General features: G+C 38.9%; 1 protein-coding gene, 1 long non-coding RNA gene and 1 other non-coding gene across 4 annotated transcripts; 2 read left to right on the top strand and 1 right to left on the bottom strand.

Annotated features, from left to right (window-relative positions):
- Positions 1 to 5,438: 5,438 nt before the first annotated feature.
- Positions 5,439 to 14,305, bottom strand: ccdc3b (coiled-coil domain containing 3b). The gene is made up of 3 exons (XM_053316310.1): positions 13,766 to 14,305; positions 9,969 to 10,143; positions 5,439 to 5,793 (listed from the first exon to the last, which is right to left on the bottom strand). Exons 1-3 carry the CDS (start codon positions 14,122 to 14,124, stop codon positions 5,500 to 5,502), a joined length of 828 nt encoding a protein of 275 aa, XP_053172285.1. The 5' UTR covers positions 14,125 to 14,305; the 3' UTR covers positions 5,439 to 5,499.
- A 583-nt stretch (positions 14,306 to 14,888) lies between these two features.
- On the top strand, positions 14,889 to 14,961 carry trnar-acg (transfer RNA arginine (anticodon ACG)). Its single transcript has one exon. It is a non-coding gene; the product is annotated as a tRNA-Arg (tRNA).
- Positions 14,962 to 16,624: 1,663 nt separating this feature from the next.
- On the top strand, positions 16,625 to 17,783 carry LOC128356240 (uncharacterized). 2 transcript variants are annotated; one of them, XR_008321161.1, is made up of 3 exons: positions 16,625 to 16,745; positions 17,577 to 17,633; positions 17,732 to 17,783. It is a non-coding gene; the product is annotated as an uncharacterized LOC128356240 (long non-coding RNA). The 2 variants fall into 2 exon arrangements; XR_008321162.1 differs by having other exon boundaries at positions 17,729 to 17,770.
- Positions 17,784 to 17,954: the final 171 nt, after the last annotated feature.

The following is a 17,954-nucleotide window of genomic DNA, read 5'->3' on the forward strand; positions in this document are numbered from 1 at the left end:
ACCAGCTTCTTTCCAAACAGTTTCCATGGATGACTTCTCAGATGATTCTGTGTAACAAACCATCTGGCACATGAGGTTATTTTGTTGATGCATTTTTGAACAGAAACCAGAAAGCAGCAAAACTACTTAAATACTTACAGCTTTATATTTTCCAGATATTCTTCAATGCTTTTACTCTCTATAAGAGGTCGGAGTATTGAAGGATTCCAAGACTGTTCGTCATGACCTTTCATCACCAAACTGCAGGATCCATCGAGGTCCACCACTAGCACACAAACATCAATTTTTCCATCCAACATTCAGCCCTCTTTGGTCTCCCAGTTTGCTCCACCTTAAAACTTCATCACCCTTCATGGTTCAGCCAGTGATACTTCAAGACTCCATCAGACCTGATACTCTGACCCCTGACAGAAGTTGTCTAATCCAAGCCACAGCTAGTCACTAGTCTAATCTGAGATGCATGCAACACCTCAGCATTAATCAAAATAGTGACATCAATCTAAACAAGTGAGTTAGTGGTCGATTTAGAAAGAACAACAGTCAGCCCACAGCAGGATACCCTTTTCTCAAAACTATGTAAAAACCTTTTGAGTAGTCCAGAATGGAACACTGAAAAGCCTCAACTTTTGAATAGTCACTCAAAAATTGTTGTAAACATCCAGGGTGGAAATTATGGCAACTTAAATTTAATTACCCCAAGTGTAACCATTAAACATAAAAACAGCTTAGCAGTGGTAACAACAAACACAAGTTCAACTCTTCTTGCATGTCTAGTGGACTTTACCAGCAAACCAGACAAAGGAAATAAATATTACAAGTGAGGGATGGCGACAGAAAGAAATCTGGGGGAAGGGAAGAGAAGTATGGGGGAGTGCAAAGAAGTGTTTGTTAGTGAAATTAACGTTTAAGGCTTGTGTGTTATACTCAAATTATTTACCAAAGTGTGAAAAAATGACATTAAGAGAAATTAAGATTCTTAAGGGTGAACCATGGCGCTTTTTTACACAATAACTGTGCTGAGGAATCTAATCTGGTGTTAAAGACATAATTGTAACCTTAAAATGAAATACTTAGCTAAATCTTGTTGGCTTTGTGCTACATTTCCCTCTCTGGAGTCTCAAGATTCAGCTTACAGTACGTGGCTGAGGCTAAAAGCATAGTATTATGATTTTAGTTAGACTGGAACAGCAGAGGTCTTTGAGGGCAAACGCACACATCACTCATCTTTATTGAAACAGACATGGACAGGCAACAATGAAAAATGACCTCGTTGCCAGACTGCAGCTGGTCAAGTGTAAGGAGATGACGACGCAACGTTTACATTAAAACTGAGACCATGTTCGTGGAGGCCAATATGTTTTTGAGGCAGAAGATGGAATGAGAGAGCTGTGAGGAAACTACAAATGTGTGTGAGGAAAGCAGACAATGAGAAAAGGTATTGCTGGCATGCACTGCAATACAACATATTATTTCAATTTAAATTTGGAATTCAGATTCTGCTGGTAATAAAGACATGTAGGAAAAACCTAATGCTATGCCAGAGACTGTCAGTGGGTGCATTTCTTCCTTTTTAACCATGCTAGCAGCAAGACTTCAAAATAGCAAGGTTGGGCCGGCGATCGGTTGATTGGACCACCACTTGGACATTCATATTTTCCAGATGAGGTATCCTAATGACTCTGGTGATCCCCTGACTTTTCCTCTAGTGCCATCAAAAGGTACATACAATGGTACATATATTCATGTTTATCCTTAGAATTAATTCAAAATTTCAATTTTTCCCTTTTTTTTTCTTTTAAAGAAATACCTTGCAAAACTAATGGTGTTTTCTTCCACATCTGCTGTAGTCTGTGTTTTAATGCTAAACAAGAAAAGAAACAAAAAGGGGTACTGGAGTAAGTGCAACAAATGTTCACTATCGAAATTCACACTGGAGCTTTCAGCTAAATGCTAATTTCAGTATGCTAGCATACTCACCGTGACACGGTAAATATGCTATCCTTTTATTTTATTTTCTTCTTAGCCACTTGTAACTGAAATGTGCACCCCCCCCCCCCTCATGTGTTAGCATGCTAACACATGAAACGAAGATGATGAACATGGTAAACGTTATACTTGCTAAACATCTGCATGTTAGCACTGTCACTGCGCTCATGCTAGCATGCTGATGTTAGCATTTAGTTCAAAAAGCCATAATGAATGACATAACCTCACTGGGCCACTAGCATATGGCTGTCAACTCTTAGGTTTGTTTTAATGTCAGGGGCAGCTAATCCAAACCACCAAGAGTTGGGTTTCTTTTCCTAAAAGACTCTCCAAGTGCAGACCCAAGTAATTACCAACAGAAATAAAGGAGCCAATGGCAGGTAAGACAGCTCAAAGTTAAAAACCTCTCTGGTGGATTTCTTCATAGATGGGGAGTGATAAGAGAATGGAAGAATACATGTAGCTGCTTGAGAAAGTATGAACAAAAAAAGGAAAATGATACACAGTGCTAACCAATTAGCTGCTCTGGGATAATCAACCAGAGAAGCCAGAGAAAGTAACTGCATTTGAAAACATAAAACAAGGCAAAAAAATAAATAAACTGTGTCCACAGATAGCCTGGTCCTCAGGAAGGGACCACCACTGTGCAGTCGTATTGCCTGACATCTGTTTTGCAGCTTGGCTGTGCACGGTGGTTTATGTTGAGAAAGCAGTGTGTGTATATCATCTTTGGCCCATGTCCATAGGATTTTGACAGTTGGCTGCAGGCAAGGTTGTCTGATGCAAAGGTTTCACAGGGAGACGAAAGCGCCAACAAGGAGACAAGACAAGAAGTTCTGTGCAGCACTTTATCTCTTAGCTTGATAGGTCAAACATGAGAGGAAAGCTTGTAAATGTCCCCTTTTTATTATATCTGCCTTTTCTACATCTGCAGGTCTCTGACATAAGCATGTTTGAAATGTTTCCATCTTTTGTTTCTCCTCTTGCCATGCAAACCCAGCCTCTCACTGCCTCGGTTTTATGCAACAGCGCCATATGGAAGAAATTTGGTTCAGCTCTCCTGGAAATTTTGTTGAAAATTTGAAATGGTCCTGTGGTCTTTCTGAAAGTGCACGGAACCTAAACTGGACAAAAGCTTGGGAGCAGAAGGTCAAAATAGGGCCAATTTATTTTTAAGATTTATGTTGCTTTTATATTTGCACCAGTTCTTTGAAAACCTTTGATTTATTAGCACAGAATACCACCAAACACACTGCACATGCCAGAAAACATTCATCACTTGTGACTTGAACACTTGGAAAGCAGGAAACGTTACAATTGAGGGTTGAAACTTTTAAATTCATTACACCCCTTTCTCAATAGTTGCTTTGTTCTGCTGTTTGGCTAGATGCATTTCTTTTAATATATTGATATTGCAGATGAAACAAGCTTCGGACCATTAAATAGTGTTAGACTGCTGAGTGATGAGGAAACTGGCTCAAAATGTTACATGAAACCAGTTTCTGTAGCTGATTGGGTAAATCAGGAGAACAAAGTGAGGCAAAGGGATACAAGCAAAAACAGAAGTCTACTTCAAATCCCTTTTTTCAATGTTTTAGTCCTGCAAAACAACACTAAATGTGTCCCCCTTTTCCAAGTTGATGTGGTGCTGCAAAGGAGCAGCTTTTTAAACTCTGCACAATATTGATTTGTTTTTCAGGAACTAATCTTGGCAATAATCATCTTTTTAAAAATATTTTATGTCTTTCAAAATCCTCAGAAAAAGATGAACTCAACTAAAACAACCATATGGGAGGTTATGTAAAGTTTATTTTACTTTAAAAAATGACTGTATAACTGTTACACAAATAATCATGCTATTGGCAAAGCAAACCAGATGTTTATTGTCAAAAGAAAGAAAAATAATAATGAAAGCAAATAAAGAAAGTATAATGAATACAAACTTGAATTTCTGACACAGAAAAAGCCAATCCTGTACCTTGCCAGGCTCACTGGCTGGATTTAATGGGTGCTCAGCACCGTGTTTTCAAATACAAAAACTACACTTTCATTCAGTACAATTTGTAAAAAGGAGGAGTCTTAGGATAAAGTTCCCTGAATTTAACAATTTTGGGATAGTTTTTAGGATATAAATAGATCTAACAAGAAAATAAAAAGTTATGAAGAAAGATGTGACATCACAACACTTCAGCACAGGAGCTCCTCGGCGATTAAACTTAACTGTATGAGCATTACTGTATGTACCACCACTCATACCACACTTCTTTTTTATACTGACAACGGCCTTGCACGTCCAGCATACAGTCTTTGAGCATCCCAATTTAACCCATGGCATACTTGGGCTTGATTTCACTTCTTGCAATTAATAAATGGTTATTTGCCCCCTTAACTTTTAACCCGCAGTTTGATTGTGATTGAACATCAACAGAGTAGAAGTCATTTGTCAGTGTTAATAACATATACCAATGACCTTGTCCAACTGTGGACTCTCCAAACACAAATGCTGGCAGTGATATTTCTGAAATAAGAATCTAAACTAATATTTTTCAATTCATGATGTGTCCAGCACAGAAAAAATACAATTGCTTTAACATTGTCCACATTTTGTTAAAAAACAGAGCATCGGCCAGCTATGACCTCTTGTTCATTATCCACTGATGTTTTTTTTGTTTTTTTTAATGTTTGTGGTGCCATTGAATTAACAGACAAAAGTGAGAGTTAGGGCAGGGTTATGACAGGTAACAGCAGCAGCAGCAGTTGATCTCAAAGAAAGGTATTGATCACATTGGATTAATGGGCTGAAATAAGAGTTAAAGGTGCAGTGTGTAGAATTTAGTGGCATCTAGCAGAACGGATGTGATGAAAATTGAATATAATAGTATGTTTTAATTAGTGTATAATCATCTGAAAATGACAACTGTTGTGAATGAGTACCTTACATCTATGTAGAAAGCAGGTCCTCTTCCACCATGTTGCATCACTATGTTTCTACAATAGCCCAGAACGGATAAACCAAGCACTGGCTTTGTGTGTTTTTCACAAGTTTTGCAGCCACCCAGGTTCTTCTACATGCTTGGAAGGGGAGGGGTATTCAGTTGGTTACAATCTGCAACCTCACCACTAGATGTCACTAAATCCTACACACTGTACCTTTAAGGAGATTAAGATGAAGATCCCTTTACTCCTTTGAAACCATTTAAATCCCTCATCTCAGACTGTTAATCCTTCACTTTAGTTCACGAGATAGACACAAGACACAAGATAGGTCAAATAAAAGCCCCTCTCGCTAATGCTTCATCATATAATGTGATTGCAGTATGCTTCTTTGGATATAACATATTAATTAAGTTGTAGACATGGATAATGTTATGAAATACTAATCCGCTGTCAATTATTGCTGCAGTTGCTGTCATTTCCCCCTGCTTTTCACACACAACACTTTCATTTTGCTCTGTCTCTGATGCTTCATTGGGAGCCCAGGTTGGTTTATATAGTTTTCAGTTGAAGAAAACTTTAGTTTTTTAGCTTCTTGGAAAGGGCCTTTTTGAGCGCAGGGCTCTTCTGGTCCTGGGTAGTGTCCTGATCCGGATGGGTTTGGGGGGTCTTTGATTCATAGAGCTGTTTGAGGCTGAGGGTCTGTTGCTCCTTTGTTGTATCTCGTTGGGCCTGGCGCAACTGACGTTTCATGGTCTTCACCTTTTCCCGCAGGTGGCCATTGGCTTTCTCCAAGGACCGCACCTTCTGGGAGAGAGTCCTGACCCTCTCCTCCTCCTCAAACAGAGCCTTCTGCACCGTGGAGCACAACAACTGAAAAGAGAAAGGAGTTCAGGTAAATATAAGATATACGTTTGTTTATTCCAATCTTATCTGCAAAGGATGACAAGCATTTGATCAAGTGGACTTATGGAAAACATGTGATAAACGGCCAAACATTAAAGTGTCAAATCACTGATCAGTTACTTTCAGATTATTTACACCTCAGGATAAAACAGCAAGATTTCCATCAGACTGCCTTTTGGGTGAAATCACATTTGGAGATGTATGCTGTCACAGCTCATATTAAATACTGGTGTCTGATTTAATGTATTTTTGTAACATTTATGATGTAGAACCTGACAGATCTGATGTTTTTGATCAGTCAGTGGAACTTGGATTTCCTTTGTATAAATCAAATAAGAGAACACATTTGGCTCGCTCTTTGGGCTGACATCAGTGCCAACAGCTCGTAAGTCTTTCAGCGTATTGTATAAATGAGTCAAATAAAACAGATTCTTTTTTTATTTTTGGCAGCTTGTTGCCCAAAAAAAAGAGAGAACGGGAAGGGGGGAGGCACGACATTAAGACATTGATCAAATATTTTTGAGATGGTACCTTTCATGCCATGGGACATTTGGAAATGTGTCAAAAGAGTGAAATGTGTTGTCTTTAGTCAAAGACAACACACACTGTGCTCCAGGTAGGGATAACATTAATCTGAGGTAATGAAAACAGTTACACAACATGCACCCTCTGTTATAGCACTGTGAGATGAAATCCAACATGCCTGCGAACCTGCGACAGACGATCCAGAGGCCCGGACCTTTTCCTAGGTGAAAAAATTAGCTCCAGATGCCTATGACTGCACGCCTGTCTGCCTGAGTGTGGATTTCCTCTGCAGATCCTAATGTGTCCACATGGGCCAGTGTGAAACACTGATGTAAATTCCCTGCCATCAGATAACAACTGCTGAGGGTTTTGAGGAAATGTTAAAAATGTGCTGCCGGCTGCTGGACCACATCACTGGTTAGTACATTACTCCCTGTAATATTAGCTGTGGATTTTTTCCCCATGTGCTCTTACTTATTCCCTAATGACATCTGAGGGGGCATGAAACTTTATAATGCAAAGGTTGAAGTTTAGGAGCAAGACAGTCAAGTTATGCGAAGCAGAGGGTGTAAAATGGCACGTCCCTAATTACATGTACCCAGATATGACTGTCATACAAACACAAGACATGTACAGTCAGTTCCCAGTTTCCATGTCTATAGAGTTGTTCCAGGCTCAGCTGCAGTGTGGACGAATACTTAGGTAATTGCCCTTGAAAAAGTCTGGAGCCAAGAATGAGATGCGATCACTCGTCTTTCTCAGACTCACAATATAAACGCTGCATTTCTAAGCTTTTGTGCAATATTGATGTCACCCTGACATCCAAACTAGGAAGCAGAAAGGGTACAGTTATATAATACCCATGCAATGTGAAGTCACTCGGAATAATAAGCAATTTCTTGTAGCACATGCCTGAAATGAATCTTGATAATAAAGTTAAAGAGTATGTAACGTGAGCTGATTTATGATCTATCTCCCCGTTTACACTGGGTGATGGAATTATAATAATAACAGACAGAGGCACAAACAGAACAAAATAATAGATGATAAATAGCATACAGGCTCATTTGAAACAGTTAAAAGCAGATAAAAAATGATAATTGAGAATGGTCTTGAAGTTACAGAAGAGCTTTGAGTTTAAGCAAAATTGCAGATTATTTCATGAGACCGCCATAATAACAGGAAAACCAATCATTTCTAAATCAGTTCTGGTATATTGTGGTTAAGTATGGGTCAGAGTTCCAGAGCAGTAAAGATGTGATAAAAGATTTTTCAACAAGGCCTTTGTAGAGAAATATGTACAGTACCAGCAGTTATTAACTCTCTCAGTTAGTGAAGGCAAAGCCACCATATCATGCAGTTGTGTATACTGAAATGACCTCCAGTCCTGCAACTCAGAGGAATTCTGGTTTTGTTCAGTACAGAAACTATCAGTCACAGTTTATCAGCCAGATGTGAAGATTTTTGTATTCTGTAACTATGTTAGTATTAGATTGAAGATATGAACCTGCATCTCAAGAAGAGCCTGTATTGTATTTAATTTGCATTAAGGTCTAATAGATAAACGGGGAACTTTTACATGTCGGTTTTAATTTACTAATCATAAGGAGTACTACCCAGCCTAGTATTGTGTCTTTCTGTAACTATGGAGGAGCTTTTTTGAGTCTGAGAAAAGTAATTAGATGACCTAACATCAGTAATCTTGGCTTGGCTTTTGAGGAGACACATTTTTATCAGAAAGTCTGAATGGACTTGAGTCAAGAATTTAGAAAGATATGGATGTTTACAAAGCACGGAGGGTCTATCAAAAGATAGTACTTATCAGCCTCTACTTCTATTATTTTGTTAACTTTTGAAAAATATGTCTGTTCTGAGTCTTCTAACGTTATAGAAATGAAACATTGAATAGCTGGAGCATCTTGCAGTGCATTGAAGGAGAGTTGTAATTGCTGAGTGGACAGAAAAAATTGTAGAATTTGACAATCACACACAGAAGAGATTGTATCAAACCAGATGTAATCTAAACTCCACATCCACAAACAAAAAGTTTTAGATTTTGTTCAAGACTGAAGTGTCATGTACCATCTCAGAAGGACACATGTTTGAACCCTTTCTGTGGAAGCAAAATTTTGTAAGACCACAGCTGTAATCTTTCCAACATGTGAGCAGGAATTACTTTTTCCTTTGTCTCCAACTGTCAGACTGGGACAGTGTTACTAACCCTTCAGAGCTAATATTTCTGCATGAGTATTGGGAACATAAAACTGTGGGAAAACCCTGCTTGGGTTGTTTTCACTGCCGATACACTTTGGTGATAAATTTTAAGATGAATACATGCTTTTTTTAAATTTACTTTGGTTGACACCAGATTAGATGTGAGTTTAGGTCAGTTGTCCAAACAATGCTTGCTCTGGACCAGAAGGAACGAAATCTGTTTCTTGTTTGCAAAGAGGAAATCTAATCATGAGAGTGATGTAAGAAAGCAGCACTGATATCTAAATGTCGCTTTGTAATTATAATCACAGGCCTGTACCGAAAAGTTTGCTGTTAATGGAAATACAAACCATGTTTTTGCTTTCATGAGTAGTCAGAAAATGATTGAAAACAGACGAAGAAGACTGACCTAAATCAGAGGGATTATGCCAATGGTTTATATTCATTAAGGGGGATAAAGCACTGGCGGGTGGCTGGAAACCATTTATATGCTGACACACAGACCTTGAGACGAACCGCTGGATACTCACATGGTCAAGAAACACCAGGTGTTATAGTCTTCTTTGTCAATGTTGTTTGAGTATAGAATAAGATTTAATTAACTAAACTGTGATAGAAAAGTGTGAACTGGAGCTCTAGATTATTGATCTAAATCATTTTAAAATCAGTGTTATAGGCCTTAAACAGTTCAGTGCCTTCAGATACTCTCACACTGTTATATCACCAATCTGCGTTGTCCTGTGTCATCCAGCAGATATTTTGTGATTAAGAGCTGTAATTAACATTTATTGTGTATCCACTTTCACTGGTTTTTATGTTAAATAGTGATTTTCTACATCTCCATGAATGCATTTGAACACCCCCCAAAGGATGGACATTAAACAGTGTTTTGTATGAAACCACTAGTTTTATGTGAAAAGTATAAAAAATTCAAATTACTACTTTCAAGCTATCAAAGACCTCTAAGTGATGTCACTTGCTTGGACGTTTGGGCTCTGGTCTTTGGGCATGAGAAAATACTCAATTACACAACAGAATGGTTATCACAGCTGGCAAGAACAATGTTTTTTCAAGTGGATTTTTCCTTTAAACATAGTGAGTTCCATGTCTGGCCAAACCTCAGAGAATGTGTGTTTCCCATGCATTAAGAACATACGTATATAACTTGCCAGCTTCTCATTTTAAAACAACACAATGTAATAATGAATCCTTTTTTTTGTGCGCGCTATAACACTACTGGGGCTCCATGCACTCTTTAACCCCAAATCAGCTATGAATCCACAGCAACTGATTCAAAATAAATGTCCTTTTCACTGAATCTGAAATAGATGACGTCAAAAGACTCGAACATTTCATCAACACTAGGATGCTGTCTATGATGGTGGTTATGAGTGGCTACATACCCGGCTGTCTTCCTGAGCTTCCCACTCTGGAGTGTAGCTGTGGACCTGAGTACCAGGCGTGCAGTTGGAAAACTGGAAAAGGCTGGAAAACATGCGGTGGTTCTCAGTAGTGTCCGGGAAGATGGGATCCTGGAAGTTCACTCCATGGGGGATGATATTGTAGTTTTCATCCATCCTGCATGGCATGAAGCAAAGATAATGTATTGAAACAGTTGTAAGCAGTAGTACAACAAGAAATTGTGTGATACTTGACCCTGACAATCTATTCAAATGAAAGCAAATGGACTTGTTTTCACTATTTATCTGAGACTCTGCTTTACTGAATCTAGGGTGACATCAGTAAAAGTTTAAAAAAATTTGAAACAAAATCTCCAAAACATACACATATGGTGACTTGTTAACAGATCCTGGTCTATTTTTGTTCAAACTCAAGCATTGTGTGAATGAGTCAAACCAGCAAATTACAAGCCAAAGGGATTTACTGTGTGTGTTTCATATCTTCTCCAACCATGTTAAGTGTATGAGGGAGGAAGCACTGACGCAGTTTATTTCCATACATCTGGATTCCATCCTGTAGCCCTCAAGGGACATCAAAAGTTTGGTTGTCCCTGTCAGAGACTGTGTGGATGTTTGTGTGGGTATGTGTGTGTATGTGTATTGAGAGACTAAGAAGAAAGCTGATGTTTTGCTTCAACAGAAGAGGTCAGAGGTCAAATGTAAGCATAGTGACCAGGAGTTTAGAAGGAGCATCCAGAGGAGATTGGTTGGACTTTAGAATGACAGAAATTATATGATTTGGTATTTGGTCTTTTGACTGAGAAGTTAAAAATCTCGAAAGAGTGAGATATTGTCTAACTTTGAACAGCAATGAACATATGGTTTGGACAGAACACTCAATCTGTCTCATTTAAAGGTCCTGAGGGAGATCCCTGGTTGCATTTTTCTCCATGCTAGGCTCTGATTTGTCCTGTCCTGGGAATGCATTGTCATGATTGATTGCAGAGGCTATTTTTGTATAAGACAATTTTGTTGTGCCTTTTCTAACAGGAAATGGACGTACACTGGAGAATGAGACGAGAACTTTTCGATTTTGGCTCACTCATACAATGTCTGGGACTCTACGTTGCACTGTTCCTAACCAGCACTCCTTTGAGCAGTGATCTGTTTTAGGTTTATGACTGCACATAGAACAGCACATGTTAAGACCTTCTTTTTTTTTTAGCTATATCTATTTCTATTTCTAACTACTGATGGAAAATGAAACTTGCCATTTACTCTTAATAAATATGTGGGCAACACCTAAGGTAAAAGCAGACATACATTATATTAAGGAAATCTTTTGGAAGATATCCACAGTAAATGATCTTTGTAAGGTTCAACTCACTGAATATTTCCACATTTTGGGAAATGTAATGAAATGTCTTCTCATCCAACTTTCAGCAAGAAAGCAAATCAAAGTATTTCATGAATGTCCCAAAACTTTTGGTTCAGCCAGTTATCCGATCTCTGCCACTCAAAAGTGACTTTTTAGCCAGAGCTTTGTAATCTCATGCAATTAGAGCAGTCAATAATAGTCCACCAGAACACTTGACAATGTTTCCATTACTTGGTAGCCATTAAAGGAGGATAATAAAACTGATGAATCATCAACACACAATTGAATACCCATCTAATCTATGTTTTGTTCCTTATTTGTCTACATCCTTTGTGGGTTGAAGTCTTCTGCATAGGAAAATGTGGATTAACATTTTGGGTAAACAATGACAAATGACGACTGCATTGGTTTACTGGAGTAATTACTTCTTAATCATTATCAGGTCTGCACTTGAATGGATCTCTCTTGTAACTAGCTTCGGGAAGTTTCCAACTGTGGTTGTCAGGCTGATTACAGGGATAACGTCTGGATGTTTTCATCATCTCAACAGGGGACAGCAAAGTCATCCCTGAAGGTGTGATTAACTCAAACTGTTGAAATCATCTCAAAAGTCTTCCCACACTGCACTGGATGATCTCACACATAGATGTGAGTGTGGTTCTGTCTATATGATGTGTTATTAAAAATATGCTGTTGTCGTTGGCTCAGCTGCAGACCCTCATGTGGGACAGCCAAACATTAAACTTGAGGAATGCTTTTGAGTGCCCCCTTCTGAATATCTAATTCTTCATCTGTTTGAGAGGAACTGCAGAATGTGAGAGAAATATTGGCAAGGCCTGTCAGCACACGTTCACCTCATCAAATGGCATACTGGTGTATTTCAGCAGCGCCGGGCAGACAAAAGGTGGTCCTACTGACCGTTGGTGCGCTGATAACTCTCTTGAGAGAAAATTCTTTGCAGGTTTACCTTCAAGCTGTTGGGAAAAGTCTGGCTCTGTAATTACTCTGGCTGGAATGCAATAGAGGTTTCCTGAGTAACAGTGTTGTTTCTGTCCAATACAGACATATAAGCATTAACCTGCCGTACCATACTTTTTTGAAATCTGAGTGGAAAGTTTGGCAGGTTATTATATAAATTATTACGCTGAAATCAATATGGAATCACATGCTGATTAAAAGAGAGTATGTACAGAAAGGATGGTGCCAGTCCTCTGTTATTAAGTGCATTTTATTTCTTACTGGCTGGCAATTGATTGAATCCTTTGAGAGTCCTTACTTCCTTTTATGACAGATCTCAGCACTGGTCTGAAGAGTTGCTGGTTTTCATTGTAAAACCATCTCATGCACAGAGGGGAGGTGAGGGTTCAATCCATGCATTTTACATTATACTAGAATAGAAATGACATTACATCGACATTTTGCTAAAAATGTTGGCCCTCTCAAACACCTCCCCTAAAGGTTACCAACCATTTAACAAAGAGAAAAAATATGCATCTGCAAAGAGTTACACTAGCAGGCTTATTTTCATCTATTGCCCCTTGCCAAGTGTTTAAAAATGACCAATTTCTTTCTTCTTGAAATTTAAAATGCTTTTTAGATCCTGAAAGACACTTTACTTTAGATACAATCATTTTTTATACTTTTGAATAACCTAAGCTGGATGAATGTCTTTCTATGGATCTGTATTTCTGTGCAGGAGAGACTGATAACAGATCATCCCACCATTGCATGTGTGCAGGATCTAGGTAAACATTATGCGTATTATTGTGTGTGTGAAACTAACATTCATTTATGCTGAATATAAGTTACAAGTTAACCTCCCATGCTTTAACATGTATGCCTCCCACATTATCAGACCATGAAATACTGTGTGTGCATTCTCTAACAAGAAATTATTGACAAGCCACATTATCGATATTGTCCATTCATCATAATACATTCTAATAACAGTGTTGTCCATCAGTGCTATATTAGTTTCTATAGACAATCCACACAATACTTGACAATGTTGAAACCTGATTCTCAAGCACCCAATTCAGTTTTTATCTTTTCTGATTTACAGAAAACTCTATTCTCTGATTGGAAAAAGCTAAGAGGTTTATTTTGGCAATAAAATATATTTGGACAAAATGGTGCAAAAGGATCATCAACATCATGCTGTTTTGGGACAACACAGACAACATTATGCTTATATGCTCGAAACATTCAACCAGATATGGTAAAAGTCAAGTTATGTAGCCTACAAAATATGGACAGTTGATCAATTTGCTGGGAATCATAACACATTTTTCCTATAACTACATTGACTGATACTTCTGTAGAAGATTGACTGGAAGTCCTCACTGGACTTTTTGACAAAGGGGCTACTCAAACTTTCTGCATCTGTAACGAAACAAACCAAATAGTCAGAGGGATTTCTCACCTGAGAAAGAAGTAATAATTGTTGTTTTTGGTAACACTGTAGGAGTGGCAGGGGAAGTAGCCCAGGCCAGTGACATTGAACCTGGAGCCGGCGGGGACCTCCAGCATGCTGCCCCACGCCTGGTCGCACAGCAGCTCGATCTCGGCGGAGAAGAGCAAGTCTGTGTCGTGCTGCCACGGCAGGTAGTTATACACGCTGTACGACTCCTTGTGCAGCGCCAACACCTTGGCGAAGACTATGATCTCGGCCAGCTCGGCGCGGCACGCTTCTGTCTGTGGTCTCCAGTCGTGCGGCAGCTGACACCCCCAGCTCCCATCAGGACCGGCCGTTGCCAGTATAAACGCCAAAATAATCCACATGATCCGGCGGAGAGAAGACGTCTGCGGGTCAGTGAAACGCCAGAGCGCACGATGCTGCTGGTGGATGGATGAAGTCACGAACAAACTGCAGGGCTTTCACCCAATGCACATATTTCCACCAAGTGCTGACTTAACTTATATGCACAGTGAGTCCATTTAAACAAAGGTTTTATCCAACAGCCCTGATTCCTCTGCTCTCTGTGGTTTCTCCTCCCTCCTCCAGCCACGATACCTGCGATCAGTGGATCACCGGGACCAGCCCATTCACAACAGCATCCCCTGCAGAAACTTCTCAACTTTGAGATGAGACCAGCAGGAGCAAAAATTAAATAAAAAGTGCAATCAGCCCTGCATGTGAAATTTATAAATGAACACTATTACACATTCAAATGTGTACGTGGTATGATTGAGTGGCACAAATGCAACAAACAAACTATCTGTGAAGTCTCAACAGCAAACAATAAGAGAGATTAAATAAGAGAATTAAATGCAGGAAAGATCTTTTGGCGCCCTCTACTGACAAGATAAGTTCACAGGGGCGTTAATGAGGAAAGGGAGTAACACTTTTCTTCAGATATTTTCCTCAGCTAGACTGTATCTTGTCGACCTAAATGTTTTCTTCTGATGGTACAATAACTATTAAAACTGTAAAGGCCTGCTCTCTTTGGGCGATATATTGATTAGTTGTTCCACTATATGGAACCAATTAACCTCGGAAAACCCGATCCTGACAGAAATAACTGAGGGAAAGGGAGAAGTATACAGGGCTAGTGGCGCAATGGATAACGCGTCTGACTACGGATCAGAAGACTCTAGGTTCGACTCCTGGCTAGCTCGACTTTTCATGACGGACATTATAAATGACTAAACCACGTATTTCCAAAACATATTGTGTATATTTAGTGATTAATGTATGTCGCTTGTTACAACTTACAGCTGTTATAGTTATCTCATAATTAAAGTCTGTATTAGTTCCAATTCAATTCCACATTGATTTATCAGGACACAATTGTCATTATCAAGTTATAAAGTGTTAATGACTGATACGATGCTTCTATGCATAATAACAAATCATACTTGATATACAGTATGTATGTGGCTGTACATGAATGGATCCCTTAGTCCAGTAGATAGGCTATAAACAAATTGACCTCTAGGTGGCAGCATCATCAAGTGTCAAGGATTTAATGCCTGGAGTGTTACTACATAGCCTTTCGCCAATGTTCAGGTGCATGGCAAATCACTACAAATACTCTCATGTAACTTTTAATTATTAATGCGTCTCTTTTTTTTTAATCATTACATTAGCATAGTTTGCATTACATTTACAACACAGCAGGGCTACAGTAAAGCACTGAGTACACATTTCACCCGAGGGTCTTCTGCTCATATAATCATGAAGCCAAATGCTAATTAAGAGAAGTCTGTTTCTGCTGGCTGAACATATGCAGACACACATTGTTCCATAATCAGCATGAAGTGAAAGTCCCATTTAGCTATGAAGTATACAAAAACAGGAAGCAGATGTGAGTCATACAGAGACTCCAGACTTTCATACATGCTGGTCACATTCACTGAGGCCTCTAATGACATCAGTGTAGTCACGCTGAGGTTTAATTTGTCAAACAAAGCTTTTCTATTCAAGGTGTGTGACCAGGGAGAATATTACAGAAGGTGTTATGTGTATGAAAACGTCTGGTTCAATTGACGTGGTTAACAGTTTGCCTGAAGTCATTTATTTTATTTAAATTTATTTCTGTTTTTTATCACCATGAAATAATTGTAGATAAGAAGTATGGTTAATGTTCTGTCTTGAAAAAGACAGTTGTTTGTGTGATGTTTTTACTGGTGTTTTTTGTTTGTTTTTTTCAGACCCCACGATATGAATTTATTTGGAATATATGCTGTTTTGTGAACTGGAACAGAGCTTTGGTGTGTAAAGCTTCATGACTTAAAGTGTTGGGATTTCCCACTACACCCAAATGATACAACAGCAGTTAGATCATGGCCCATCATATTGCAAGAAATTGCCTCAGAGCAGATATAAAGTTGAAAGATTTTGAATAGACCTTTAAAGTGTTAAAATAAGTTTCAGCTATTCATTCAAATGCACAAAAGATTTTTCTTATCACTTCATTCTCTACACACCCACACACATTTGCCCCCTCGCCACTATTCAATACAAATACATCCAATGCCTGCACGTAGTTCTCTTGGGAATACTGCTGGGACGGTGGTGGGCGTGGGGATTCTCCAGTGACAAACACAAAGTTCCAGGAGCTGAAAGGGGGCCACAACACTCAAGTGTGTGTGAGATAAGAAGAGTCTGCATGAGGACATGGCTGCAACACTGGTCACTGTGATGCTCGTGATCACCCATATCTGTGAGGGAGGTGAGTCTGCCTTTGCTTAACAATGATATTTCCTGACAAATGCAACCTTTCAGCTGTTATCTGGCAAATGAATGTGTCTTTGTCACCTGTTTATGCAACACAGCACTACTAAGAAAGTCAACAGCATCTGACTTCCTCCAAAAGATAAGAGCAAAGCGTACATCAGAGTGTTTCCCTGGAGGGTGCAGCACAGAGGACAGCGAGGCTGGGGAGCTGATGGAAGTGGATGTAAGTTCTTATTACTTCTGCTTTTCTCATATTCTGTGCTAATACAGGATTATTTATTGCAACAATGCAGAAATACTTATTTTATATATAGATATTGTTTTATATGTATTACTCCCTAAATCAAACCTTGGAGTAAACCAATTGAGATCAAAAACCTGAAACTGCTGCACTGATGATAGTTAAAGTGATTATTTATTATTTAGGTAGCCATAGTAAAAGGCAACAAAGACTATATTAAATTATCTTTACACATAAATCCTCTCTGCAGGTTCTCTTTTTTCCAAAAAGTGTACTATAAGTGTCTGTAACAAACTCAACATGAGATGTTATTATAAAAGACTCAGCTTGGTCCCCACACAGGGGCAAATTCTGTCCACGTGAAACTAAACATCATGAATAAAGACCATGTCCAGTGTATTAACTTAAGAGTTGAGAGGCCCTCTTCTGTTCAACAGGGATTAAGTGTAACTCAATCAAGCAAGTCACTGAGGCACTTACCATTACTGTGTTCTTACATACCAGGCTTGCAACCTGAAGACAGAGTGAAGCCATTAACATTGACTTTGTTACTTAGTGCACCTGCTGCTAATATCAGATGACCAGCATGAAAGCCAGCAGAGAGGTGGAATGTGATCAACACAGATTTCTGTCACACTGTAGCACATTTAGGTACATAGGTTTAGGTACATGTTGTTTTGCATAAAGCCATGCTGTAGACTTTTCAGTACAAAGAATAACTTGTGGGTACTATTGGAAAAAAGAGCCTGTTGTTGTTGTGTATTATGTACTGAGTATGGTATGTAATGAAAAAATACAAAACCTCATTCACAGGAGGAGAGTTCCAGCCTGCTGTATAATGTAGGTCCTCCCCAGACTGGAATCATCTATGTAAGTGGTTACAGTTTTGTATTTAGAATACTTTATAATGTTGTTTTGAATGAATACGAGTTGTACACAGTCTGTTTTTTCCACATGTTTTGTAGCAGGGCCCTGTAAAAGAAGCTGTGGCGGATGAAGGATCTGGGATGTAGCCAAGCAGGAGACCACAGGACATGATGATGTTGTTGTTGTTGTTGTTCGTTGTGGGAATGTTGGGTCTCTTTAAAGTTAAAACCTGAAGAGTTCGGTTTAGAACCTGCTCTATGTGGAAAGTGCCTTGAGATAACTTTGTTGTGATTTGGCGCTATACAAATAAAGATTGATTGATTG

This window comes from Scomber japonicus, chromosome 3, assembly GCF_027409825.1.
Source record: "Scomber japonicus isolate fScoJap1 chromosome 3, fScoJap1.pri, whole genome shotgun sequence".
Classification (NCBI taxonomy): domain Eukaryota; kingdom Metazoa; phylum Chordata; class Actinopteri; order Scombriformes; family Scombridae; genus Scomber; species Scomber japonicus.

Excerpts from the sequence above, each read along its gene's own strand:
- ccdc3b (XM_053316310.1), bottom strand. The coding sequence starts at position 14,124 with ATGTGGATTATTTTGGCGTTTATACTGGCAACGGCCGGTCCTGATGGG. Across the intron at positions 10,144-13,765 it reads AATTATTACTTCTTTCTCAG|GATGGATGAAAACTACAATA; the intron begins GTGAGAAATCCC and ends CATGCCATGCAG. Across the intron at positions 5,794-9,968 it reads AAGCTCAGGAAGACAGCCGG|TTGTTGTGCTCCACGGTGCA; the intron begins GTATGTAGCCAC and ends TTCTCTTTTCAG.